The 26,988-nt window shown below is 38.9% G+C and overlaps 1 protein-coding gene across 1 annotated transcript in view; it reads right to left on the reverse strand.

Annotated features, from left to right (window-relative positions):
- Window positions 1–19,879, reverse strand: part of TRPM7 (transient receptor potential cation channel subfamily M member 7) — a 36,365-nt gene extending 16,486 nt beyond the window's left edge. Inside the window, exons 1-20 of the mRNA XM_029285425.1 lie at window positions 19,832–19,879; window positions 18,622–18,701; window positions 18,099–18,137; window positions 17,406–17,604; window positions 14,971–15,184; window positions 13,508–13,632; window positions 11,301–11,472; window positions 9,825–9,999; window positions 8,905–9,028; window positions 8,616–8,688; window positions 7,637–7,737; window positions 7,212–7,346; window positions 6,697–6,750; window positions 6,311–6,451; window positions 5,449–5,583; window positions 4,892–5,172; window positions 4,174–4,402; window positions 2,850–3,005; window positions 2,005–2,148; window positions 1,770–1,898 (exon numbers count right to left, since the gene is read on the reverse strand). Of these exons, the coding sequence (XP_029141258.1) occupies window positions 1,770–1,898; window positions 2,005–2,148; window positions 2,850–3,005; window positions 4,174–4,402; window positions 4,892–5,172; window positions 5,449–5,583; window positions 6,311–6,451; window positions 6,697–6,750; window positions 7,212–7,346; window positions 7,637–7,737; window positions 8,616–8,688; window positions 8,905–9,028; window positions 9,825–9,999; window positions 11,301–11,472; window positions 13,508–13,632; window positions 14,971–15,184; window positions 17,406–17,604; window positions 18,099–18,137; window positions 18,622–18,701; window positions 19,832–19,879 (2,754 nt within the window). The remainder of the gene's footprint in view (window positions 1–1,769; window positions 1,899–2,004; window positions 2,149–2,849; window positions 3,006–4,173; window positions 4,403–4,891; window positions 5,173–5,448; window positions 5,584–6,310; window positions 6,452–6,696; window positions 6,751–7,211; window positions 7,347–7,636; window positions 7,738–8,615; window positions 8,689–8,904; window positions 9,029–9,824; window positions 10,000–11,300; window positions 11,473–13,507; window positions 13,633–14,970; window positions 15,185–17,405; window positions 17,605–18,098; window positions 18,138–18,621; window positions 18,702–19,831) is intronic.
- Window positions 19,880–26,988: the final 7,109 nt, after the last annotated feature.

Below are 26,988 nucleotides of genomic sequence, written 5' to 3' on the forward strand. Positions count from 1 at the left end.
TACTGCACTCTACCCACTGTACCACCAGAGATCTCTCTATATTTGGCCAACTCAAAGCAATGAACACAGCTAGTACTGCTGCTTCCTACTTTTCCACAAAACCTGTGAGGTGGGCTGGGTTGAGAGAAAGGGACTATCCAAAGTCACTCAGTTGGATTTCATGCCTAAGGGAGGCCTAGAACTCACCATATCTAGGTCTCTAGGGCAGCACCTTAACCACAATATCAAACTGCCCCCTAGGGCAGACATCCCCAACTTTTTGGGCACAAGGGACCGGTTCCGTGGAGGGAGCTTTTTCCACGGACCAGAAAACCGGTTTTGTGTGCTGCCTGCATGCCTCAGATGGGGCTTTGCTTGTTTGTGCGGCCCGGTTACTGGCATGCCGCGGCCCACTACCGGTCCACAGACTGGGGGTTGGGGACCCCTGCCCTAGGGAGCTTAGGCTATTTCAAGAGGACGACCGGAGAAAAACAAGGTCAGGAGGGGGCCACTAGTGAAAAAATATTGAGAAACACTGTTATAAGGCACACATGTTTGTATTCACTCTGGTTTCAGTTGGCATACATGTAATATGAAGCCATAGCAATAGTTAACAAGCAAAAAAGAGAAGCATGGCATTTAAAGAAAAGAAAAGAGAGACAAGAAACGCAAGCATCTGTACTGAGCTCTGCATTGCCCAATCATAGTTTCAAGGGAAATATCTATGACAGTTTTTCCCAATCTAGTATTTTCCAAATATGATGGGCTAATAAGCTCTAGTTTTCCTAAAACTAGGCCATGTTGGAGGCAATTAATAATTAGCACAGCATAGATTTTGAACATTAAATTATCTAAATAAAACTAAACAAATAATAAAGTCTGCTGCCCTGATGTCAACGCTGAAAAGACTGTAGGAATGCAAGTAAGGTACATGATTTGTAATTTAAGAGTTGGCCAGTTCGGACAAATCTTGAAGTATAAAAGGGCAAGCCAATTTTGGTCACCATATCACAAAAAAGATGTTGAGTGTTTGGAAAAAAAGTCAGAGAAGAGCAACTAAGATGATCAAAGGCCTGGAGACTAAAACATACGAAGAACGGCTAGGGGACTTAGGTTTGGCTAGTCTAAATAAAAGAAGAAATAGGGGAGACATGATAGCCGTGTTCCAGTATCTGAGGGGCTGCCACAAGGCAGAGGGGGTCAGGTTGTTCACCAGAGCACCAGAGGGAAGGACGAGAAACAATGGTTGGAAACTGATCAAAGAGAGAAGCAACCTGGAATTAAGGAGAAACTTCCTGACAGTGAGGACAATCAACCAGTGAAACAGCTTGCCCCCAGAAATTGTGGGTGCTCCATCACTGGAGATTTTTAAGAAGAGGCTACACGGTATAGGTATAGCCTGAGATGGTATAGGTTTTCCTGCTTAAGCAGGGGGCTAGACTAGAAGACCTCCAAGGTCCCTTCTAGCTCTATTCTATTATTATTATTATAAAATACCATGATGGAACAAACCCACGCTTGGTAATTTCTGGACCTCTAAGATGTTTGTAACTTCTATATACAACCTTGTGTATATAAACAATGTGTGTGTTAAATCACCCAGATGATCTCCAAATTGTATGATGAGAACCTTGAAAGAGCAGCTTAAAAGCACTTGAACAATTTATACTGGACTGGCAAAGTACAACTTGTGCATACCATCTTTATACAACTAATTCAGACCACTGATTTTTTTTTTTTATGAAGTATCTGAAAACTTCTTCAGTGGAACAATGTTAAGGCAGACATACCTCGCGGATCTTCTCAACCGCCAGTGTGAAAATGTAAGCAATGACAATCCATTCCTGAACCGAAGGCAATTCTTCCATTTTCACAAGAACCACAAAAGTATACAGCATCAGGAATCCTATATAGGCCAACTACAAAAACAAGCCAAATGTTAAGATATCTATCTGGATAAGTAAAAAAAAAAAAAATCCCAGGGGAGGGGGGAATAATTCTTTACCACAACTAAAACCAACTCACCGTGTTGAACCAGAATTTCACGATTGGCGCGTGATAAAAAGCATAAAACTTTCGTGTAATGGGAAGCCTCTTCGGTTTTACGATGCTCTCCATATCATGCTTTCCGTCAGAATGATCCAAGACCCTCACTTCTTTGAACACTTCCTAAGATTAAAACAACAAGTTTAAATGACCTACATTTGGAAAGGGCTGTATTTTTGTCATTAAGAGTACCTGATTGGATCCAGACATAGTCATAGTCAGTGACAGAGTGGCAACACAATTCATTCCGGACAAAGGTTCCAATTCAGCGCTCAGGATTTCTAAGCAGGACTGAAGAAACATCTACTGAAGCTTCTGAGAGCTGCTATCCATCACTATCAGCAATACTAAACTGAACAAACCCGTGATTGATCTTGGTCTATAGCAAGTTATTTGCTATAGAACCTATTTTCCAAGGTTCCTATATAGTACCTATTTTGGAAAATATTTGGAAAATAGACTATTTGGAAAATAATACCTATTTTCCAAAGTACCTGAAAGCAGGACAAGAAGCAATGGATGGAATCTAATCAAGGAGAAAACCAACCTAGAATTAAGGAGAAATTTCCTGACGGTGAGGACAATTAACCAGTGGAACAACCTGCCTCCAGAAGCTGTGAATGCTCCAACACTGGAAAGTTTTAAGAAGAAACTGGACAGCCATTTGTCTGAAATGGTATAGGGTTTCCTGCCTGAGCAGGGGATTGGACTAGATGACCTCCAAGGTCCCTTCCAACTCTGTTATTCTGTTAAGTTCCTAATTTGTTTCATTGGCTTTAATAGGGCCAAGTATATGGATCCATTGAAAGTTTGTGAAGACTTACCATTGGTATTTCTTCTGCTATGTTCTGAAAATTGTTTTCACTGTCTTCCATTGTCATTTGATGTGCATCTTGGGACTGAGGAATGTGAGACATTTCAGCCTTGGTTTTATATTCCAGCATTAATATAGTAGGAGGAAGAAGGATGCTCAGGATTACCTGCAAGATGTAACATCAAACAATTTAAAGAATTATTTCCATGCAGAGATACTTAGAAACAAAACAGAAGGGGAGAAAAAAAAAAAAAAAAGAACACCCAGCACACAGATTCTCTGCTTTCTCTCCCCACCCTAATTTCAGCAAAATATGTCAGGTAGCAAGTAAAAGATGTAGAAGAATGCTTATATTGAGCAGCTTACGAATATAGGCAGACAATTTCATAATACTCCTGAGGGGGAAGAACGCTAACCATGTCTAAATTATTATCTAACTAAATGGGTTTGTACAAATTTCCATCCCTCGTCATGTTTTTTTCCCTCCACAATATTGCATTCTGACTTCTGCAGCCAAGTTTAGCTGATTCAATCTTTGCAAAGCTTCTTTTCATATCATTTAAGAAATGAAGCACAGCCACTTCTGATGATTCTTTGCCGATGAGCAAAACAAGCAAGGGACCACAAACCAAACCCAAGACAGACAACCACGTAGCCTGGCTTAAAAGGAGACTTCAAAAAGGTTGTGTAAAACCACAGGTTTGGTTTGGTTTTTAAAACAGAAGCATCTTCTTTCGTTCTAACACCGTGGGGTAAATTTTCAGCCTGGTGTCTGGAGAGAAATGGAACCCCCTGCTGTTAATCTAGTCTATATGGTTTACTTGTCTTGTACCATTCTGAAAACTTACCCCATTCACACCCTGATGCTTTGTGTCTGAATTCTGAGGAAGCTCTCACTTGCTCAGCTCATGCTACTAAAATGAAGCATAAATATGAATACTTTCTACATCGCTTTTTACTTTACTACCTGTAGGAAGCTCAATGATAGTTCAGTTTTACACAGGGATTGAGTCTGTTAATGGGTCACCACTAAGGTTTTAGTAGAAGATTAGTTCTCATGATGAACTAGAGATTCATCTCCACTTAAGGACTACTTGCCTGGATTCGGCCTTCTATAGGACTGTACCTTTTTCAAAAAAGATAATAAAGCATCAACAGAGAAGTTATTGTGCATTCCAACACCACCTCTAGCTTTGATTTTTACACATCCCTAAATAAAAGATGACACTGACAAAGACTATAGAACTAGCTTGAAGTTGTTTGCTTTTTTTGTATAACACTATTGCAATAACACTCAAGGCAGACACTGAAAACAAACACAGAAAGGCGCATACCTTGTACCATGAATTTTTCCTCATGTTCAGCCTTCCCATCCACATATCTGATAGTAACATCTGGGTACATGTGTGTGCTACAAAAGGACGAAGGCGTGAAGAAACGGCTAGTTTAAGGCAGGTGGCATTACTCCAGTTTTTTAGCTCATAGGTTAGTAACTTCATTGCCATAGTTTCATCTTGTCGAAAGGACTGCTCTAATAACTCAACAGCCAGCTCCCCAAATTCACTGAAGGGAGAAAAAAACCCCCAAAAGACACTTAAAGACACGTATGAACAAAGGCACACAAACTTGTTCACCAATAATGAACATGACTTGCCTATAGAATGTACCCATTTTAAAATTCTATATGTTTTAAGAGAACGAAAGATTTTAAAAAATGAAAGATTTTTTTAAAAAAATATAATAAAAGTTTTAATTTTAACTCAAGTCCAATTACTTTTCTTCCTAAGGAGAACTAGCATCTGATTCAGGAAAATGCTTCATTTATTCACAATGTTCCTGGAGCTGTTGCTGAATTTCCACAAAAACGGTATCTCGCCAAATCAAATTAGAGAAACTAACACAAATTATTTACTGGCCATTTTGAAGAAAATAAAAGGAAATATCCAGCGTTAGGATGAAAAAAAGACAATTGATTCTAACTGTGGGACTGTTGTTGTTTTACAAAGTGTAATTCCGTCGAACAACAGATGACACAGAAGCAGAAAGGCTCACCTGGAGTATTCTTTTAGTTCCTCTGAGGTATCGTCAACCAGGTCATTTTGTTTTGACTCATAGGCCATGGAACGGTAAAGCTTGCAGGCCACTAAGGCTTTGGCCATGGACTCTTCGCCATGCTGCCAGAAAAAGAGCGCCATTTTTTGTCGCTTCATTAGCACCGCCCAAAGTAACAACTCATTAAGAGGGTACGGAAAACGCCTGGTTTCCGGATCATCAATATCGACAATGTCATCTTTGGTTTTTTTCTTTTTTCCTTCATCTGTGGCAGTGTCAGCCTTTCAAAAGAAGAAAGAAAAAAAAACCACAAGAGCCTGTAATTGAAGAACTCATAATTTATTTTTTTTAAATAGAGTCATGGAAAAATTGATGAATAATAATTTGTGTTATCAAAGTTTAATAATTTGTTTAAAAATAAGATGTGTTTTTGTGGGTTTTCCTTTTCTCTTTTTTATATATCGAAACAAAAAAAATAAAGAGTTGACAAGAAGCACAATTATATTATTTATATAGTATTAATATCCATGGCAAGGGGAGCAGCCGCTATTGCATACCTTTGGTTTGTAAGGCTGTGCAGTTTTGATGAAGTGATTGTGCCGCGTTTTTTCTTTCTTATCCACCCTGTTCCCAAAAGGTTCGTGGCTTTTACGCAACTGAGGGGTGCTGCCTGAAGCATTTCGCCCGGAGCGCTACATAGATGTACATGTATGTTTTTTTTTAAAAAGGTTAAAAACAAATGAAAAAGAGGGTTATTCAAATACGTTGCCAGACCTGCACAAAACAATAGAAAGCGTTACCTAAAAAGTTATAAAACCCAGATGGGTTTTGAATAAGTCAAGTGATACACAGCCTAATATAACCACAGAAGTGAGAGAATGTGGACTAACTGCAAGTCAGTTATGAATGCACTGGAGGGAAACTTCTCATCCAGCTTCCGTCTACAAAACTGGGATAAAACTCACCTATCTTAAAGGGCTATTTGAATATTCGGTAGAAATAATATTTCTGTTCTCTTAGAAAATACATGTGAATTGCTCTGGACCTAATCTAAGTATCCAGAGTGAGGCCACTTACCATGAACATTATCACTTCTGTTCTGAAAACATTTCATGGGCTGCTAGATTTCTACTGAGATGCTTGCAATGTCCTGTAGCGCTTTATACAGCTTAGCCTTGAATATCTGAGCGAGGGCCTTCTCCCTGATGTACCTGCACATCAACTAAAATCTGATGGGGATGGCCAACTGAGGGTGCCAGGTTTGCCTAGGATTAAAGACTACAATTGGAGCATCTGCACAAGATCTTAATGGACAGGCAGACCCACAAGGGAGAAAGGCTGATTCATAAGAAGCCAACTCTACTTACAGATTGGAAAACATGTTTTCATTTTTCACGTAAGAAAAAAAAAATCACATACCCGACTGCTGCCACTGAGGCTGTTGTAGATCACTCGGAAGCGTTTCCTTGTGTAGGTGCACCGATAGGTTCCTCCCATTAAGTATTCAACAACAAGTCCAACGTCAATCAGAGTGAGCTTGTACCCTGGAGGAAGATTTCCCTATAAACGAAAAATAGAAATTTTGGATCTGAGTTTCAAAACATTTTGGTGTTGTTGGGGGGGAAAAAAGGATCTGCTAAATAAAATAGCCTCCCTACCCTTGATTAACCCCCTTCCCCCAGATATTTTGGAACTGCAAACTTGTCAGAAACAAAATTATATTAAGCTGGGAGAAGGGAGGAGATGAATAGGGTTTATGAGATTCTGAAGAACTTGGAAGACATTTTATCAACTGAAGTCTTTACCTGTTTGACATCTCGGACAATGTGAAACAATGCTGGATTTGTTGGGCCTTGTTTCTTGATGAAGAAAGTAAAAAATGAAGAATTTTAGATAATTTCAGACAAGCAACAAATAGGAGAAGAATTACCAAATGCTGATTGTTCCCTTATTTTGGTTTAACTAGCAAAATAGCTATATTGTTGCAATATGTAAAACTAAAATTGAAGCACTTTAAACCATTATAAAATAGTTCTGCCCAAGCAAAGTTTTCACTCAGCAGAAGGAAAAAAATGTACAAATTGATACGGAGGAGCAAAAATTCTGTTCTGCTATTGGATTCCATTCCAATAAAGGTGGAATACAATGAAATCCTCTATTAAAATTATCTTAGCAAATAGTTATTGGCCAAATTTGTTTTTTCTCTCAAATCACTCAATACGTTTTGCTTGGTTTCCAGATGAAAATGTAAACCTAGTTCCATGGTAGAGATTTTAAAAACAGTATATGGACATTTTGCAATGGATGGTCTTCAACTTACAGTGTTGTAAAGTTCTTCCAGTCTGGGAATTGTCAGAAATTTGTGCATGCTTATTCCATTTTCAATAAGAAGTTTCACAAAGGCAACTCTGTCCATCACAAGAGCATCCAACATAGCCTGTTCTAAAGAGCCAACCTGAATGAAAGGTTAAGATGACCATGCTTAAATTGAACAATATATAGAAATACAAAACATGACACAATGTTGCCCAAATATGACAGTACTATGCAAACAAGAGTTTATTTTAAATGACAATTCCTACTTTGTAAATACTGATAAATTAAGGATCTGCTTAAGTAAAAATTAATGTTGTTTAATTTCCCTTGGGGATATGGAGATGAGGTAGCCCAGCATTGTGTTTGCTCATTCTGGTTATCAGCAACCTTATTTATGTTGTCCGTGCTCCAACTGCCAGCTTTACTTACCAGCCACTGTTGTCCATAAACAAAAACATGATTTTTGGCAATGTCAACTCGATCCCAAGCAAGGGTTAGGATAAGCTGATCAAAGGCAGAGGCATTTGTCCCTAAAAACAAATGTAAACAAAAAAAAACGTTTTGAAATTCAATCTGTTTGCCACAACAGTCTAATTCCAAAAGTATCCAGAGCCAATATAATGGGCTGATTTTAATATTTTGCTTAAGGGAAATAACACATGTGGATTGGAGGAAAAGCCCTGAGGCTAAGAAAGATCTATTAAATATATATGCTCTTATTTTACAGAGCTACAAAATGAAGTGTGCCGACAGAAGAGAATATCTGTAGCTCAGGTTGAACTATGGGGTCCTTGATGCTCTATGACAGGGGTCTTCAAACTTGGCCCTTTTATGACTTGTGGACTTTAACTCCCAGAATTCCTCTGCCAGCATGTCTGGCTGAGAAATTCTGGGAGTTGAAGTCCACAAGTCATAAAAGGGCCAAGTTTGAAGACCCCTGCTCTATGAGCTTGGTTGTTTTCTTGCAGATGATCCCTCAGTGCACTGATGATGTTACTTAGTTTGGCAATGAAACGTCTGCAAAAAACAACCAAGCTCAGACAACACCAGAGATCCAACAGAATAAAGTGTGCCTGAAATTAATAGATCAGTGAATGTTGTTTATATCTGACCACCCCATCAATATGCTGGAGGGTACCGTAAAAGAAATGGCAAGTTTATGCAGAATTAAACCAAGAATTATCCAGCATTCAGACAATTTTATATAATTGTCACACCATTACAAAGAAACGATGAAATCAGGATCCGAAAGAATCAATCAAATAAACAGCAAAAAGATTATTGTTATTTTTTTTTCCTAAAGGGGATTCCTGAAACAATTCCCAATCGGAAACAAGACAGCCAAAAAGTAGTGTGGAACCATCTTACCTTCTAAGATAAACAATATAACTTTAAAAGAAAAATGTACCTTTTAGTAGAGCTGTAAGGATTGCAACATCAATATCCTGATGTTCATCAGACCCAATGTGGAACACTGTAATCTGTTTTGAAAATTAAATTAAGAAAGCAAGTTTTTTAGATGTGCACAATGCCTCTCATGTACACAGATTGTATCATGTTAAATTGAAATGGGAATTCTAACTTCAGTAATATTTGCAAGTAGACAAATTATCTGGATTTAGTAGAATATATTTGAATTCTTCCCAGAGTAAAATAGTCATTAAGCAAAACTTTGCAGCACGTAGAGACTTACTTACCAGTTCCCTTTTTTTCATGCATTCCAGCAGTGTCTGGAATAAATGAACCGCTTCACTCTGACCAAAATTGAATGTCTTTTTGATTGTTGAAATGATTTCTGGTTCAGCTCCATCAGGGATACTTCTGAGGTTAAATAAAGAAATCAGAAATTTCTGCATAATTATCGTAGGTACAGCATCAGACATGTTTATAAAAAAAAATTTCAAAGCTAGAGGAGAAAGACGGAATCACGACAGAACTAGGTTCTAATACAATGTTTCTCAGGCAGCTGCACTTAGGTTAAAGATTCAACTGCAGAAAAATTGCTCTCATCCTAGGGAGATACTATAGTTCAATGATTGAGCACACAATAGTTTTGCACAGAGGAAGCTCTACTTCAGTGGTTCTCAACCTTTTTAATGCCGCGACCCCAACCGGTCGTAAGTCGAGGACTAAACCGGTCGTAAGTCGAGGACTAAACCGGTCGTAAGTCGAGGACTACCCAACCAATCGTAAGTCAAGGACTTTCCCTGCCCGGGAGCGCCGCGCATGCGTGGTTCTGCCCCCTGCGCCAGATGAGGCGTAGCTGGCAAGCGGCAGAGACGGAGCAGGCCGACCACCAGCTGGCCCAGCCCAAGGGAGGTAAGGCACCCACCGGAAAAGGGGGAAAAATGGCGGACAAAAAAAATGGCGGACAAAAAAATGGCGGACAGCCTTGTTTGGCGACCCCCCTGAAATGGTCGATCGACCCCAAATGGGGTCCCGACCCACAGGTTGAGAACCACTGCTCTACTTGAACACATTTCAGGTATCAAGGCTGAAATGGATTCTAGTCCACAAATCTGGATGACATTTGGAAAAGACTGAGCAAGAAGGACAAACAACACAATTTGATGAAAATCAGCTCCGCTGTAGGTGGCTGATGCTTAAAAAGGCTTACCCGCCCTCTTCTGTTTGCTTATAAACATAAGCCAGGATATCTGCAGCTCTGCCAGTCCCTTCACAGACCACCACTGGAACAGGAGGGCTTTGCTGAAGATACTCCAGGACAGTAAGGACAACATTGGGACCCCCTTCAAAGATAAGTGCCACCACAGGAACACCTTGACCAATTCCTAGGTAAAGAGGTTTTAAAGAAAATATAAAAATGCTATTCACTTGAAACAGATTTTTTTTAAAATTACATTTTAAAGCCCCAGCTTTACAATATAAAAAACTGAATGTGCATCATCTACACAGCAGGGCCCCTCAAACTTGGCCCTTTTATGACTTGTGGCCTTCAACTCCCAGAATTCCTCAGCCAGCGTGCAGATTTTGTTGTTTTGTTAAAATGACTTTGCAGTTTCTGTTGGTTGGCAAAATTAATTTTACTGCTATTAATCAGTGAGCAATGAACATTATTACTTAGCTGTATTGAGCAACTCTTCCTGAACGATCAATATGCGCCTGGGATAAAGACTGAACTATGGAAGATATGACAACCTTGCAGAAATATTTACGCACACACATGCATATTGAGATATTTCAATGCATGTTATGAGTAGGCAAAGAAAAAGAACAATGAACAGGCATTAAAAAGTGGAATGCAAATGAATAATGAAAAGATTTACAAAAGCCATAGAGGTTACGATTTTCCAGTATAGTTGACTATGGAGAGCTGAACACATTATATTGTATTAAAAGCCTGAAAACCACGAAAGTTTGCAGAAATTAAATAGGCCCAGCTGCTGATCACACCTACATGAAAGAACATGTGGGAAACCTACACTGACTGCCTTGAACACCCTGGCAGAAAGGTGAAATACATTTGCAATCCATACTATACTCAAACTCTCTTTCCTGTAACCTGTAATTGAGTGAAACGGCGCAGCAGAGGGCAAAACCTTTTGAACCAAGGAACCTCAGATGGACTAACCTGCAGAAGGTGTCCAAAATCCAGGACTCATGATTCCCGTGGAATTGAAACATAGACTAGCCTCGACATTTGTCTTTCATTGCACAAACAAGTCAAAAGTTGATCAGCACCCATTTTAAATATAGGTAATCATGCACAAGGTCTAAAGTGTGGTTTTACCACAGTCAGCTAAGTCAGCATAAATGCAACTTGAAGACTGTAAACACGCAATCATTTTTCACAGCAATTTTTTTTATAGTTAGGAAACATTGCGCTATCCAAGTTTTACCATAATCTATTTGAAAAACTGAAATAGATGCATTGCACGTCTTACCAACAAATACATATGAATTGACCTTCCATAAGTAAAACAATTTAAAAAAAAAACAGTTCCTACTATTATACAAGCTCAATAAAACCTTTACCACTTTATCACCCACCTTCTAGCCTGTAAGTCATATTATTTCATGCACATTAAAATAAATACTCGATGCTATCATTATAAACATATACCACACGTACTTGCATGAATTCGTTGCTGACTGATTGTTTTTTCCAGTTCTCGCCGCAATTTCACTTCTGCTCCGTATTTTCCCACTGTGCCATCATCCACCAGTATGAAATGGGAATGAAGGTTATTCAGGACGTTTAATTTACTTAAAGGATTTAGCAGAGTTTGATATGGAGCAACAACCTAAACATAAAACAAAATTAATCTGTCCCTGTGTAATAAATCAAGGTTATTCTTTCAAACAAACAACCGTCTACAATCGCCAATGATCGTCCTATCAATTAGTTAAGGATCAATCCTCTGTTCTCTGGAAAAGGAAGTGGTAATACAAGATGAACTCACAGGTGGCTTTATTCAAAAGTGGAATACTGTTCCACTTTTATATCTGATGGAGGTGGTGGAGAGAGAGGGGCATGCAGATTGCTGATCCATAGAGTGGTCAAGGGTCAGACATGTTTATGTTTATGTTTATTTAGATTTGTATACCGCCCTATCTCCCTTACGGGACTCAGGGCGGTGAACAGGTGATAATAAAAATCACAATAAATATCTATTCTAAAATCAAATTAAATAAATAAAGGCCTGCTCTAAAATACCCCATATAAAAACCTATACTAAAACCTAATTAAGACTACGCCAGGCCGACCGCACGAAACAGATGGGTTTTCAGGGCTCGGCGAAAAAGGCGCAGGTCCGCAGTTGTACGTAGGTCGGGGGGTAGGTCATTCCAGAGGGCAGGAGCTGCCACAGAGAAGGCTCTCCCCCTGGGGGTCGCCAGCCGGCATTGACTGGCCGACGGCACCCTAAGGAGGCCCTCTCTGTGGGAGCGGACTGGTCGAAGGGAAGTGTTTGGTAGAAAGCGGTCTTGCAAATACCTAGGTCCATGGAGCGCTTTAAAGGTTGTTACTAACACCTTGAAGCGCACCCGGAAGGCCACAGGCAGCCAGTGCAGCTCGCGCAGGAGAGGTGTTACATGGGAGTATCTAGAGGCCCCCAAAATCCCCCGCGCGGCCGCATTCTGAACTAGCTGGAGCCTCCAGGTGCACCTCAAGGGGAGCCCCATGTAGAGAGCGTTGCAATAGTCCAGGCGGGAAACAACGAGGGCTTGAGTGACCGTGCGTAGAGTGTCATGATTGAATGGCTGATGATGATGAAATACTATTACAATTAAACTCCAATGCATTGACACATTTTTATTTTTTTTTTGCAATAGTGGTGAATATCTGTAGCTCGGATGTAGGATAATAATAATAGTAAAGTTGGAAGGGACCTTGAAGGTCATCTAGTCCAACCCCCTGCTCAGCCAGGAAACCCTATACCATTTCGGACAAATGGCTGTCCAGTCTCTTCTTAAAAACTTCCAGTGTTGGAGCATTCACCGCTTCTGGAGGCAGGTTGTTCCACTGGTTAATTGTTCTCACTGAGATGAGAGTGAAAGTTCGATCTCTGAGCTGGTGGATTGGTTTCCGAACGTTTCGTTACCAGGCTAGGTAACATCTTCAGTGGAGTTTAAGGGGAAGATGTTACCTAGCCTGGTAACGAAATGTTTAGAAACCAACCCACAAGCTCGGAGAACGAACCTTCACCCTCATATTTTAAAATCTTTATTGCAAAACCAAGGCTTTCTATGTGTCCAAAATAGAGTTTTGTTTAACTATCTTGCTTTCCTCTGATATACTGCACTAATAATAATAATAATAAAGTTGGACGGGACCTTGGAGGTCATCAAGTCCAACCCCCTGCTCAGGCAGGAAACCCTACACCATTTCGGACAAATGGCTGTCCAGTCTCTTCTTAAAAACTTCCAGTGTTGGAGCATTACTAGTTTGTTAACTAACACAAAGTGTAAACTCTCTGCAAGAAAAATCCATCTGTCAACCCCATTCACTTTACAATGACATTTTATGACCTTAAGAATTCAAATCAAAACCCCAACAGGAAAATGGGCTGGTTATGTGCTGGGCCTTGGGGTCCCAAGTGTGTTAAGGACCCCGTTTCCTGCTTAGGTTAACATCTGTGGATTATATTTTTTCTCAGCTATATTGACCTTTTCGCATTGTGTTTTATCATTGGTGTTAATTGGTTTTATGTTTTATGGCCCAGGATCACTTGTTTGAAAAACAACAGCCGTATAAATTGAACGAACGAATAAACGAATAAACAAATAAATAATTTTCAACCCCGGTTAAGAGCACATGCAGTAACTTTAGGAACTTACATCTTTCCCCACAAGGTCATTTCTGTTCTCAATCACTCCCCAGGGAGCTATTCCAATAGTGCAAATCTTTCGAGATGATTGAGAGGCATGCTCCTTCAGAGCATCACCCACGTGTTTTGCAACTCCTGCGCAAGAACAAAAGTGTATGTGCGTTGACAATAAAGCTCCACAAAACTCAGCACGTTGCTTCATACAACGCAACCAATTAATGCTTGTCAATTAAAAAAAAAACAAGAGGTCATTACTGCCAGAAGCATTTCACTGTCATCCTTTTATTCGTCCTTTTCATCCTCTCTCCCTAATCTGGTTCACTGGTTTCACCCCTTTCTGAACATGGGAATGTATATATTTAATATAATAATAATAATAATAAAGTTGGAAGGGACCTTGGAGGTCATCTAGTCCAACCCCCTGCTTAGGCAGGAAACCCTATACCATTTCAGACAAATGGCTGTCCAGTCTCTTCTTAAAAACTTCTGGTGTTGGAGCATGCACCGCTTCTGGAGGCAGGTTGTTCCACTGGCTAATTGTTCTCACTGTCCGGAAGTTTTACAACTTTATATTTACAACTTTCGTTTAGTGAGCGAACTTACAATGGCACTGAAAAAAAGGGACTGTTTTTCACACTGACGACCGTTGCAGCATCTCCATGGTCACCTGATCAAAATTCAGACACTTGGCAACTGGCTCATATGTACGACGGTTGTCGTGTCCCGGGGTCATGTGATCCCCTTTTGTGACCAAGCAAAGTCAACGGGAATGCCAGATTCACTTAATAACCGTATTACTAATCTAACAACTGCAGTGATTCACTTAACAAACTGTGGCAAGAAAGGTCATGAAATGGGGCAAAACCCACTTAACAACTGATATTTTGGGCTCAATTGTGATCGGTAAGTCGAGGACTATCTATGTCAGTGGTGGCGAACCTATGGCACGGGTGCCAGAGGCGGCACTCAGAGCCCTCTCTGTAGGCACGCGCGCCGTCGCCCCAGTCCTAGGCCTTCAGCTGGGTTTTATAAATCCTTTTCGCTTTAGGCCTCCACCGCCGTGTACACACAAAAAAAAGGTTCAATCAGTCAATTTCAACTTCTTGCGGGAAAAAAAAAGATCTTGCAAAGTTGGAATTGATTGATTGAACTTTTTAGTCCCACCCAGTCTGCCGTTACCACCGCAGCCACGCCCACCCAATTGGCCACGCCCAGCCAATGGGCCAAACCCACCCGGCACTCGGCGATGCAGAAGTGGGTTTTGGGTTGCAGTTTGGGCACTCAGTCTCTAAAAGGTTCACCATCACTGATCTATGTTATCTCTCAAGCTCGGTGTCATCCCAGGGTTCCAAATATGCTACCTCAGTGGACCTTTAAAACAAGTTCTCATTGTGACATCAAAACAGTAACACGACTCAGGAGCAATTGTCTTGTACATGTACATCAAAAGTAAGTTTCAAGTCAAGGCATTACCTGTGTTCACCCCTCCAGTTATAATCCAGGCTCCGGTGGTGACTGCAGCTTTAATAAGACCTTTACCAAGCAACTGTTTGATCCGTGGGTGAAGCTCAAATTTTTGCATCCCTCCGTGTACAGAAACAAGAAGTTTGGGCAGTTCCAGCTGCCATTCTTTAAGCATCAGTTGGAGGATGGCTTCAGGCCTGGTGTCATATGACAATCGTACATACTGTCGGAAAAAAGGGAAACGTTAATAATCTTTATCAACGAGACAAGCAAAATATATAAAATAACTTCTGCACTGACACGCAAACATACAGTTGAAAGACTCATTCAGATTCAGGATAGTTTCTAATGCAGTGGTTCTCAACCTGTGGGTCGGGACCCCATTTGGGGTCGATCGACCATTTCACGAGGGTCGCCAAGCAAGGCTGTCCACCATTTTTTTTGTCCGCCATTTTTTTGTCCGCAATTTTTCCCCCCCTTTTCCGGCGGGTGCCTTACCTCCCTTGGGCTGGGCCAGCTGGTGGTCGGCCTGCTCCGTCTCTGCCGCTTGCCAGCTATGCCTCGGCCGGCGCAGGGGGCGGAACCACGCATGTGCGGCGCTCCCAGGCAGGGAAAGTCCTCGACTTACGACCGGTTGGGTAGTCCTCGACTTACAACCGGTTTAGTCCTCGACTTACAACCGGTTTAGTCCTCGACTTACAACCGGTTTAGTCCTCGACTTACGACCGGTTGGGGTCGCGGCATTAAAAAGGTTGAGAACCACTGTTCTAATGAATGTTTTCAGAGAGATGTTTGGATTCGTAAAATGATTTGTTCGATTGTGGTTTAGCACAGTCTACAAATACAGCCATTCTAATTTCTACTCCTTGGTTAATAATTTAATAATGCAAACCAAGCCATAAGGGCTTAGTTAACAAACAGTGGTTAAAATAAAATGTAGCTCAGCATGATACACAAATGACTCTAAGACTTAAAATGTAAGGATAAGCTAAATTCTCTTCAAAATAGCATTTAAGAATACCAATTTTGACAGAATTTCTCTGGCTTCCACAATATGTTTAGTGTGAGTTCAAGGCATATATGATGACTTCTCAACAACTGGAATTTTTGCATTTGAGGAAGCAGCACTTTCTGTATGTTTTGGGTGTAATATAAAAAACAGAAGAAGAAGGAAATGTTTTCTCGGTTGTGACACACTGTTACCGAAAACCTTCAGTTTATAGACACAAGACTAACAGGACAGGTTTGCTTTTATCACAAAATAAAAAATATATTACACAACAAGATTGTCAGTGGGATTGGTTCTGCACTAATTGTCTTAAATATGTTTAGTTCATGAAGTTCAGCATGGTGACTAAGAAATAAATGCCCACATCCCAATGACTAATTCAAGTATGTGTCTGTGCAGGCATATATGGACATGAACTTCCTACTAAGGAGTTCGAAGAACAAACAGATGGAATAAGGCAGAGGTGGGGAACGATGGCCCTTTTACGACTTGTGGACTTCAACTCCCAGAATTCTTGAGCTAGCCATCCTGGCTCAGGAATTCTGGGAGCTGAAGTTCCACAAGTCATAAAAGGGCCATTGTTCCCCTCTCCTGGAATAAGGTGAAGAAGTGCTTTAATTATGCCTCCATTTCACTGAATTATCAGAATCAACAAAATGCAAAGAAAAACTGAAATGCTGAATTGAATAAATGAATAAATGTAACGTCCCTATTAACGGATCAATTAATAGCCATTGACATGGATATATAATCCACTTCAAAAGATGAAGTATAAATCATTGTTAGCCCCATCCATGGAAGCTTCCCAGAACACAAAGAGTTTAGATCAGTGGTGGCGAACCTATGGCACCACTCAGAGCCCTCTCTGTGGGCACGCCCGCCGTCGCCCCAGTCCTAGGCCTTCAGCTGGGTTTTATAAAACCTTTTATAAAACCTTTTCGCTTTAGGCCTCCACTGCCTCCGCTGCCGTGTGCAAAAAAAAAAAAAAAAAGGTTCAATCAATCAGTCAATTTCAACTTCTCGTGGGAAAAAAAAGATTTTGCAAAGTTGGAATTGATTGATTGAACTTTTTAGTCCCACCCAGTCTGCCGTTACCACCGCAGCCACGCCCACCCAATGGGCCACACACCCCAAATTGGCCACACCCAGCCAATGGGCCACACCCACCCGGCACCCAACCATGCATAAATGGGTTTTGGGTTGCAGTTTGGGCACTCGGTCTCTAAAAGGTTCGCCATCACTGGTTTAGATAATAATATTTTAAACTGAAGGGCAATTCAGTCTTATGACAACTCAACTCAACTCCCATCTATCACTTCTGGTTTGATGACCAATGCTCCTATTTTAATCTTCACTTGATATTGCATTTGAAGATGATTCCAGAAGCACTCATCAGCTCCACCATTAGAAGACAAATAGAACTGTTGGTACAAACCTTAGCTCGGTAGGAATGAGAGCCTCCTTGAAAATTAATTATACCATACGCATCCGTTGAACTCTGCTCTGTGTGTTTTTCTACAGACCATTCCTCATGTTCCTGATTAAAGTTTTCACCTAGCTTCACATCCGAGTATTTCATGGCCAGGCTTGCAGTGAAGCACGCATGTTGCCGTACCAAGCGACCACAGCAGCACCTAAGGACAGGAACCTCACTTCAGGAAATTGGACAGGCACATTGCAGTAACATTACAAGCCGCGGTATATGTTTACTGTACTTCACAGTCTCGACCGGTTAACTTCCACCAAATTTAAATCAGACACTTTCTTTCTCTGAAAACTGCAATTCCACGTTTTTCAGAAACTTGGGAAGAAGTTCCTCTTTCAGAGGCCACATTGAAGAAATCAAACTGCGGTATAATGAAGATTCATAATGATATTAGGAAGAGATAATATCTAAGGGCTTGAACGCTATGGTAGCAGGGATAGTTTTGTCTACTGCTTGCTTTAATTCATGCCTACATTCTCTTATGCTCTTCATGTAAACACCTTTTTTCATTTAGCCTTCTCTGCATTTTGACTTATTTCTGCTTCCAAGAGACTCTTTAGACAGACTACAGCTTACAGATATTTTACTTATATTATTTAACCTAGTTTTTAAGAATATTTTATTTAATGCAAAACTACTTACCTGACCAGTTGCTGACAAATCTGACATCCTGGAAGACATCTAAGATTAAAAAATTAAAAAGATAATCTAAAACCGGTCATAGTTTCAAAAAGTACATTAATAGAACAGGATACCATATGACTTTTTTTTAAAATAAAAAAGCTTATTTTTTGTTCACTACAGAACAACAGGAAAAAGAGTAAAACACAGCAAACGTGATATAAGCAAAACAAAAAAATGGTATTGTCTCTAGCTGTGGGATATATCCAATACAGCACAAATTAAGGGAAAAATCATAATTCCTTCTTCTCAATTATATCCCGACCTCAAGGAAAAAAAATCCCTTTTCTTACGTTCCTATTTATTTTCAGTTCTTAAAGCATTCCCATTTCATGCCACAGAACTTCCCCTTCATATTTCTTAAATCCAAATTGCTACCGCAGAAATTAATAGACCTCCCTCAGACCCCTCATGAGAATGCTTAAACCTTAATTCTGAGGCGGATACCAAAAGCTGCAATATTTGTGCACCTCTTTTCATTTACCTGTGAGGATCCTTCGAACTTGGTATTATGTAGACACATTCCCGTTTGGTAAAAGTATTTTCTATCCAAGATTTCTGGGACTGTAAAATAAAATGTTTTAAATATCATACCAAGGCAATAGTGGATTTGCAGAGAGTTGTTTTTCCATGAGATCTATCGCCCATATTTCTCAGTAACTTAATGTCTAACTATGTCTCTCCCCCTGTCACTGTTCAAGCATATACAATTTAGGCCGTTAGATAAATCTACCATTTATGCCTTGTTAACTTGAAATAGATTAATCTTGCCAAATCAGTTATTGCATAAAATACCTGATGCTTAAAGTAAAAATGTGAGTATTAACTAATTTTTTTATGAAGCAACACAAACTGAAGTTTTTAAAAATCAAGTTTAAGTAGGTTTTAATTTGTTATTTTCCTATCATGTTATATTTGCAACAGATATTTTGAGACTTGGTTTAATAAGAATATTTAATTCTGATTAGAGATTATTTGAAATCTTCCCCGTCCAGATACTGTGCAAAACACAATTGTAGTTTTCCAATCAATGTACTTTGTAAACATCTTTGAGATTGTTTCATCTGAATTTCAGCTGACTTTTCAAATTAACAGCATGTTTATTAGGCCAAGAGAAACGCAAAACATCCATTTGGTAAACAGCTCACAATTTAGCACAAACATTACTATTTTACCATTAACACTGTTATATTGAACAGAGAAGAAAATACAAAATGTCTGTTACATTTTCTCTTTATCTCTGTAAGGCATTTAAACACCTCTTATCAACAGCTCATTTGTTGATAAGAGGCTGAAATAGGCTGAAATCTCACAAACAACCCATTATATCAAACAAAAATAGGATGTTTAAGGCAGGATTGCAAGCAAGAAACCAATTGCTGGCCCGACTCCCTAGAAATTGATTAACTAAAAATTAAATGTTTTACTCCAAACATTCAAGTGAAAACATACCCAACAAGTTTACATTTACTTAGCTGGTATATTTCCTTAGGGGAAAAGACAAAAGCTGGTGATAGGCAAGTTAGTCTCCACCAAAATTTACCGGCACGCTGTTAAAACCTCTCATCTCTAAACATAAGAAGAATGTTAAACTCTGTTAATATAGTTATTATTGTAGGTATCTTAGGTCTTTGTATAATATTAAAAGAAAAAAGGTAAAATCATAAAACTAGCAAAATATTTTTTAAAAATACCTGATCAAGATACAAGGTCCACCTTATTTTTTCTTTGCAGAAATCCATGCCCAACAACACTAGCAGTCTCCTTTGAGGATCAATCTTATACCACAAAGTTTACTCTAATTTAAGGTTTTAGAGATGACAGGTTATAACAACGCACTGCTGCCTAAAATGCAGGATGAGATCAGACCTTAAAATAATTTAACATTACATTATATAGGGACCGTTCTATTATTGCATTTAAATGAAGTCAGTATTTTAAGGGGTTTTCTCTTTAATAAGTACCCTATTATTTAACTATAACTCCAGAAATTAAAGTCTGTGATGTAAGAGAATGGATTTGTCAGAAAACATTAAAATTAACATGAATGTTCTGCCATACTACATTAAAGTTGTTCTTTGGTGACTGATGGTTATGCTTCGTTATACGAAAACATTTTAAAATTCACTAATATTTAAATTTTTGGTTAATTAATATAACTGAGCACTGGTTGGCATCCAAGAACGGCAATTAAAAAATTCAACAAATCAATTTGAGCCCTCCAATAAACTCTAAAATATAACAGATGTTTGATCCAGAGTTCTGAGATTAGACTATGGTACATGTGTGTTTGTTTATAATCCAACTATTTATAGTTCTATTTATATGGAAGAGAAAGCAGGAATTCCCATTTATAGGTTTAGGAAGATGGCTGTGCATTGTTCACAAGATTCAGAAACTGTATTACCGGTAGACCTAAGTTCCTAGTTCATATAATACAAGAAACAAGTCATAAATGGAGTTGTCTGAAAATCAGACACATCCAACAGCAGGAGAAAATAAATGAACATTAGAAAAAGTTTGACAGCATGCCAGTCATTCATCTGCAAGTTTGACTTATGGTTCTCAGCAAATCCAGACATGTATTGCTGTTCTATCATCAAGGACTGAGCCTATTCAAAAGGCAAATCCTTCACATGGCAATTTATTCAGTTATATTAATTACTGCAGCATTTCACGCTGTGTAAATTGCCTTATGAATAAGTAAACAGAGTGTTTTCTTGTATTGGGCAGTTATTCAAACCTACATTAAGTGTAATGGAGTATGTAATAGCAAGCACTACAAGTCAGATATCTATGACAAACTGCCTCCATTCATCCATGGGTCACCTTATCTAGCTAGAAAAGCAGAGAGGTCAGATCAGTAACAGAAACAAACTAAAAGGCAAAGATAATGTTCGAATCAGGAGAAAGAGCAAAAAGGCAGCATTGGATAAAATGTTTCCTCTGTCTGAATTAAATGGAATTGTGGACATGTTTACTCAGAAATGCCACAGTTTCTTACAGCTTATCCTCAAAAAACCACGCACGAAATTGCACTGTCAACAGGAACTTACAAACCAAACGGGATGTTTGTGTCTCCAACTTACTAATGGAGAGAAAAAAAGTCACAACTGCAAACAAAATCACAAGGTGATCTAAAATCCCTGTCCTCATCACTGATGTAAAACTGGGGCAATTGAGATGCTACTTTCAACCTTCACATGTCTCTGCCAAGACCATATTCCAACGTTCTTCATTGTCCGATTTTTTTTTCCAAAGAAAAAGAGAGTGAAGTCACTGCGGGATATTATTGCATGTATATAAGTGTAGACCTCAAATGCAATAAGATTGAATGACCTTTACAATCACATATACCACATTTTTCTGTCTCACATCAATTTTCCTTCTCAATTTGGAAACCCCTTATACTGCATGTGAAAACTTCCCTTAGAAATACGTATAATACTCTCCTTCCTTCCTTGCATTCTGCAAAGTCTTTTGATTTGATGGAGTTTTTGGACCTAATGGACCAAATTGTGGGCATTCATTTTGATACGAATATTGCTTAGTAATGCTTGCTTCAATCAATTTCTATTTTGTTGAACACTGGGGTTATACAACTGGGACAATCTTCAAATCATGTTCAATTAACAAATATTGTTCAATATACAATCCCCGTTTATTAAAAACACATACGTACACCTCTTATGATACCCGCACAACTTTCAGGCAAAAAAAAAAAAAAAGCGTACATTTCAATTGTAAAGTTCTTCAGTGTAAGCGACAAAACCTGACATTAATTTTTCAATTAAGAAAACGTATTATGACGAACAGTGCATTTTCTTGCAATGATTTATGTAAAAATCACACACTATATAGAGGTTATCTCAAAAAAAGATCGCCACGCTAAGCAAGGACACATTAATAAAACCATGAATTTCTCCAATTTGCAAAAGGCCTAACGGAACAAAAATACTTGATTAACCAAACACATGGTGATCATGGGAGAGAGCTGTGACCCATAGCTAGTTGATTGTAACACCTCATTTTACAAGAGGCTGCTAAAGCAATAGCTTCAAGGCAAACATTCCAGACTTGGTTTTCCCATCATCCTGAATCTCATTTACAAACTGAGCACCTGGGGAGAAACTAAGTTCACACATATAAAGTAGGTGGTTAGTAGCATTTCTCCCTTGCTCAATAGTCCAAACAGAACAATTTAGCAGAGATTACACATCGCTTTAAAAGAATGTACACTTGATACTTTGCAAGGAATTTCTTCCCAAGGAGACCTGTGTAATATATCTAGGGAGTTACCATTTTCTCCATAAATGTCCCAGAACGATATTATGCATTCTCTTCCTAACAGATATTTTCCTTGCGATAAATAACTCTTATTTCAAAAAGACCCTTTCTCGGGAATATTCAAACAGTATATATTAGCAATGCAAAATTTTCCATGTTTTTGTCCTTCAAATAGTCTCATCCTGGCTTTACACACATACAATCAACACTAGCTTAATTTAGTTTGTGAAAACTCTTGAACACTCATGAAAGTCTAGCTTTTTGCAATGTGCTAACTACCAGACATGGTGGTCTGTAATTCCCATTGTAACCTCACCTAGCAATGGTATTTAGCTGAAAAGGTGTTGTCATATTTGTACTTTGTGTGTGTGTGTGTGTGTTATGCTAAACTAACCATAGCTCACTGGCTTAAAGTATGAATACCAATATACAGAACGGAATTATCTAACTTTGTTGCCCATCTGATCCTAAAAGATATAAGAGTTTGTGGACCTCGTCCGGAATAGAGTTTTCCGGACGGAGTTTTTTGTTGCAAGGAAATATGCAGGAAGAGGATGCAGGAAGTTGCCCATGGTCAGATATTATCCTTCATCCAGTCAAAGAGCTTTAGAAAAGGTTTCAAGGCTGAAATGTCCTGACCCCAAAACATCTTGTTCCAATCTTATCAGAATGTTCACATGTTGGAACAGCCATGTCAGAAGCCATCTGGTGTAGAAACAGACCATGTTAATTGCACAACGGAGATCGGAATGGCTCATTTCCAGGTCAGATCAATTTTGGTAAGGTAGGAAGATTTCCAAGGAGGCTGGAACAGCCCTTCCCATACTAAAACGGGACATCTGGAAGTCCAAATGATTTTAATACACCTCTACCTTCCATTTATAAAAAAACAATTAAGATATTAATTAAATTAATACAATATTGTTTATTAAGGTATTAGAATGCCCGACGTATAACGTTTCATGCTACTTTGCAATCACCGGTTTTATTGTGAGAATTTAGCATCCGATGGTACAAATGGAAAAGGAAGTTTGATTGTTTTGTGATGCAAAATCTTACTTTTTTGAGACCCCTCTGAATTGGGAAAACCTTTTCAAGGTGCTACCTCAAGGAACACTGCGTGTAAATGCTACAGTGAGTTGCTTATGCATTTGGAAACAACCTACTAAGAAAGCCTGATTTTATTTTATTTTTAAAATGCCCCAACATCTCAAGCTTTTTTAAAAAAATATACATACTCCAAATCGGTTGTATTTTCAAAACAATTTTGTTTCATTTGGGACCAGAGAAAATAGCAGAAGGATAAACATCAAGTTATGTATTTCCTACAGTTGTTTAAACATCTAGGCTCCAACAAACCCCAACAGACGCCTCAGTGCCATGGCAAATGCAAGGTTACCTATTCCTGTAATTACTAAGTCTTAAGCAAGACAAAGAAGTACCAGCTAGCTAGCTCCTGTATCAAGCTATATTTAAAGCGATCTTCCAAACAGCAAGATCCAAGAAGTTACTAAAATATGATTTGCACTGACAGATACACGATTTCAAGAATTCTTATTAATCTACGGAGGACAGAAGTTAGGAAATAAAACTGAGTTTAGATCAAACGCAACCTGAAGCAACTACTCTAACCTGGCTTGTTTCGGGGGTAAGAGCAGTCAAATAATTTAGGAACTTTCATCCACTTTTAAAGCATTATATCCAAGTTAGGATCTTTGGTTTTCTCCTCAACAGGTAGTCCTCGACTTACAACAATTCGTTTAGCAACCATTCAAAGTTACAACGGCACTGAAAAATGTGGCTTATGACCATTTTTCACCAGTTAGGACCTTTGCAGCCTCCCATGATCCTGGGATCAAAATCCGGATGCTCGGCAACAGGTTCATATTAATAACCGTTGCTATGTCCCAAAGTCACGTGATCGTTTATATGTGTGACCTTCTCATGAGCAAAGTCAACGGGGAAGTCAGATTCACTGAAGAAACAGGTTACTAACTTACCAACTGCAGTGGTTCACTTAACAACTGTGGCAAAAAAGTCATAAAATGGAGCAAAACTCACTTAACAAATGTCTCACTTAACAACAGAAATTTTGGGCTCAACTGCGGTCATAAGTTGAGGACTACCTGTATTATCAACTGTAAAAAAATGTACAAGCCTTGCAATGCAGAATTAGTAGACAAGAAACAAGTCAGGAATCTAACTTGGACGATCTCTTCCTAGTTTGCTTAATCAATGATGCCATCAGGAGCCAAACAAGAACTGCTTATCTATGTGTAAAACACTTGCTCATTCTAGGAAATTCTAGCACCGGGTTTATGAAAGTGTCTGTTAAGAACCATATGCTGATTCTCAGGTGTAAAATAAGGAACATAAACTAATCCACTTGTAGAGGCTGCTGCATCATTGTTAGGACACTTTCTCATACTGGAGACTTGCTAAACATCAATCTGCTTGTGAACCAATATTGCAAACTTGTATTTGCACTACTTACAACACTTCGTTTAGCGACCGGTACAGTTAAAGTTACAACAGCACTGGAAAAAGTGACTTACGGCCATTTTTCACACTTATGACGGTTGCAGCATCCCATGTAGTCACGTGATCAGAATCCAGGGGCTTGGCAATTGACTCCTATTTATGACGGTTAGAGTGTCCCGGGGTCATAGGATCCCCTTTTGTGACTTTTTGACAAGCAAAGTCGATGGGGAAGCCAGATTCACCAAATAACCATGTTATTAACTTCATCCTTGCAGTGATTCACTTAAAAACAGTGGCAGGATAGGTCATAAAATGGGGCAAAATTCACTTAACAACTGTCTCGCTTAGCAACAGAAATTTTGGGCTCCACTGTGGTCGTAAGTTGATAACTACCTATATTAAGCAAGGGCAGATTGCTTCCAGTCTAGAACATACATTTCTCCATTCTTTTATTTGCTACAGGCCTTTAAGATTATGCAAGCAACCCAAATACCCACATTTTCAAAACACAGAAAATGAAAAGGCTTATTTTTGAGGTACGAAAGGTGTCCTTGGGTGCAAATCTCTATAATTCAAAACCTAAATAAGGAAGTGTTTAAAACCGGCTGCTCCTTAACATGCTTACCACTTAGATAGAAAGCTATGTTATTATTGCTCAGAAGCCCTTATCTTTTATTATGATGATGCACTAAAAAGCACATGCACAAACACTTAAACACATTTTTTTTTAGAACTCAATCTTGATTATAACTATTGAAGAGTGAGCCTTTGCAGTGGGCCATAAATCTCGTTATAGACAGAAGAAACAATACACTATCCCTTTTTTTCACTTTTCGGGAACCAGAACAAGAGGTTCTGCTGTTGATCCTGGCAAAGTTTAAGTCAGGGGTCTTCCAACTTGGCCCTTTTATGACTTGTGGACTTCAACTCCCAGAATTCCTCAGCCAGGTGAGGAATTCTGGGAGTTGAAGTCCACAAGTCATAAAAGGGCCACGTTGGAAGACCCCTGGTTTAAGTGGTATGCTAAAAAACATGAACTTAAATATAGAGGCTGATTTAATAGGGTAATGACAATTGATCTCCTCCAACATCATTGATTAAAATGTTAGTATATCTTATTTGCACAAGTTGGTTAAATTGCAATTATCAGCACTCCAGTAGCCAAACAGCCAAAGATACACATTACTGAAGGAGTATAATTTCTCTCTTCTACAACTTTGCAAGGCAACATTTGGAGACAAATAAATAAATACAGAGCTCTCTCTATATTGTATCCATCTTCAAAAACAGATAACATAAGAACTTTGCTAGTTACCAAAAATATCCATTGCCTAACAAATATTTGGCTTTGTATCAGAACGGTGCTCATCATTCAGGCTATATATGTAAGCACAATTAAAAGAAAATAATCTGTTTTAATTTTTTAACTCTAAACCTTACCCACTATAATTACTTTTCAAACAGAATAATCTCCATTAGGGACACTTTTAAGCGTGTTTTTTTTTTCCTGCCACTACTATGAGAATGTAACAATCTTCGTAAGATGATTTATGATCTCCAATAATATTGTTTTCCCAAGCCAGAAGCAATAGTTAGAAATCTCCTGACTTATAAATTCAACAGGTTTTAAAGTCGCATCATTCTTTGTTTTGGTCCTTTCAACCATTTTTGTCTAGTAGCTTTACACAAAATCAAATATAGGTAGTCCTCGACTTACAATAGTTCATTTAATGACTGTTCGAAGTTAAGACACTGAAGATGTGACTTTTGAGCATTTTTCACACTAATGACCACTGCAGCATCCCCATGATCATGTGACTTGTATTCGGATACAAGTATTTGGATACTTGACAACTGACTCACATTTATGACGGTTGCAGAGTCCTGGGGTCATGTGATCACCTTTTGCCATCTTTTGACAAGCAAACTCAATGGGGAAACCAGATTCACTTAACAATCGTGTTACTAATTTAACAACTGCAGTGATTCAGTGACAAGACAATGTGACAAGAAAAGCCGTAAAATGGGGCAAAACTCACTTATTATTATTATTATTATTATTATTATTATTATTATTATTATT

This window comes from Protobothrops mucrosquamatus, unplaced genomic scaffold (genome assembly GCF_001527695.2).
Source record: "Protobothrops mucrosquamatus isolate PMUCROS unplaced genomic scaffold, P.Mucros_1.0 scaffold1662, whole genome shotgun sequence".
NCBI lineage: Eukaryota > Metazoa > Chordata > Lepidosauria > Squamata > Viperidae > Protobothrops > Protobothrops mucrosquamatus.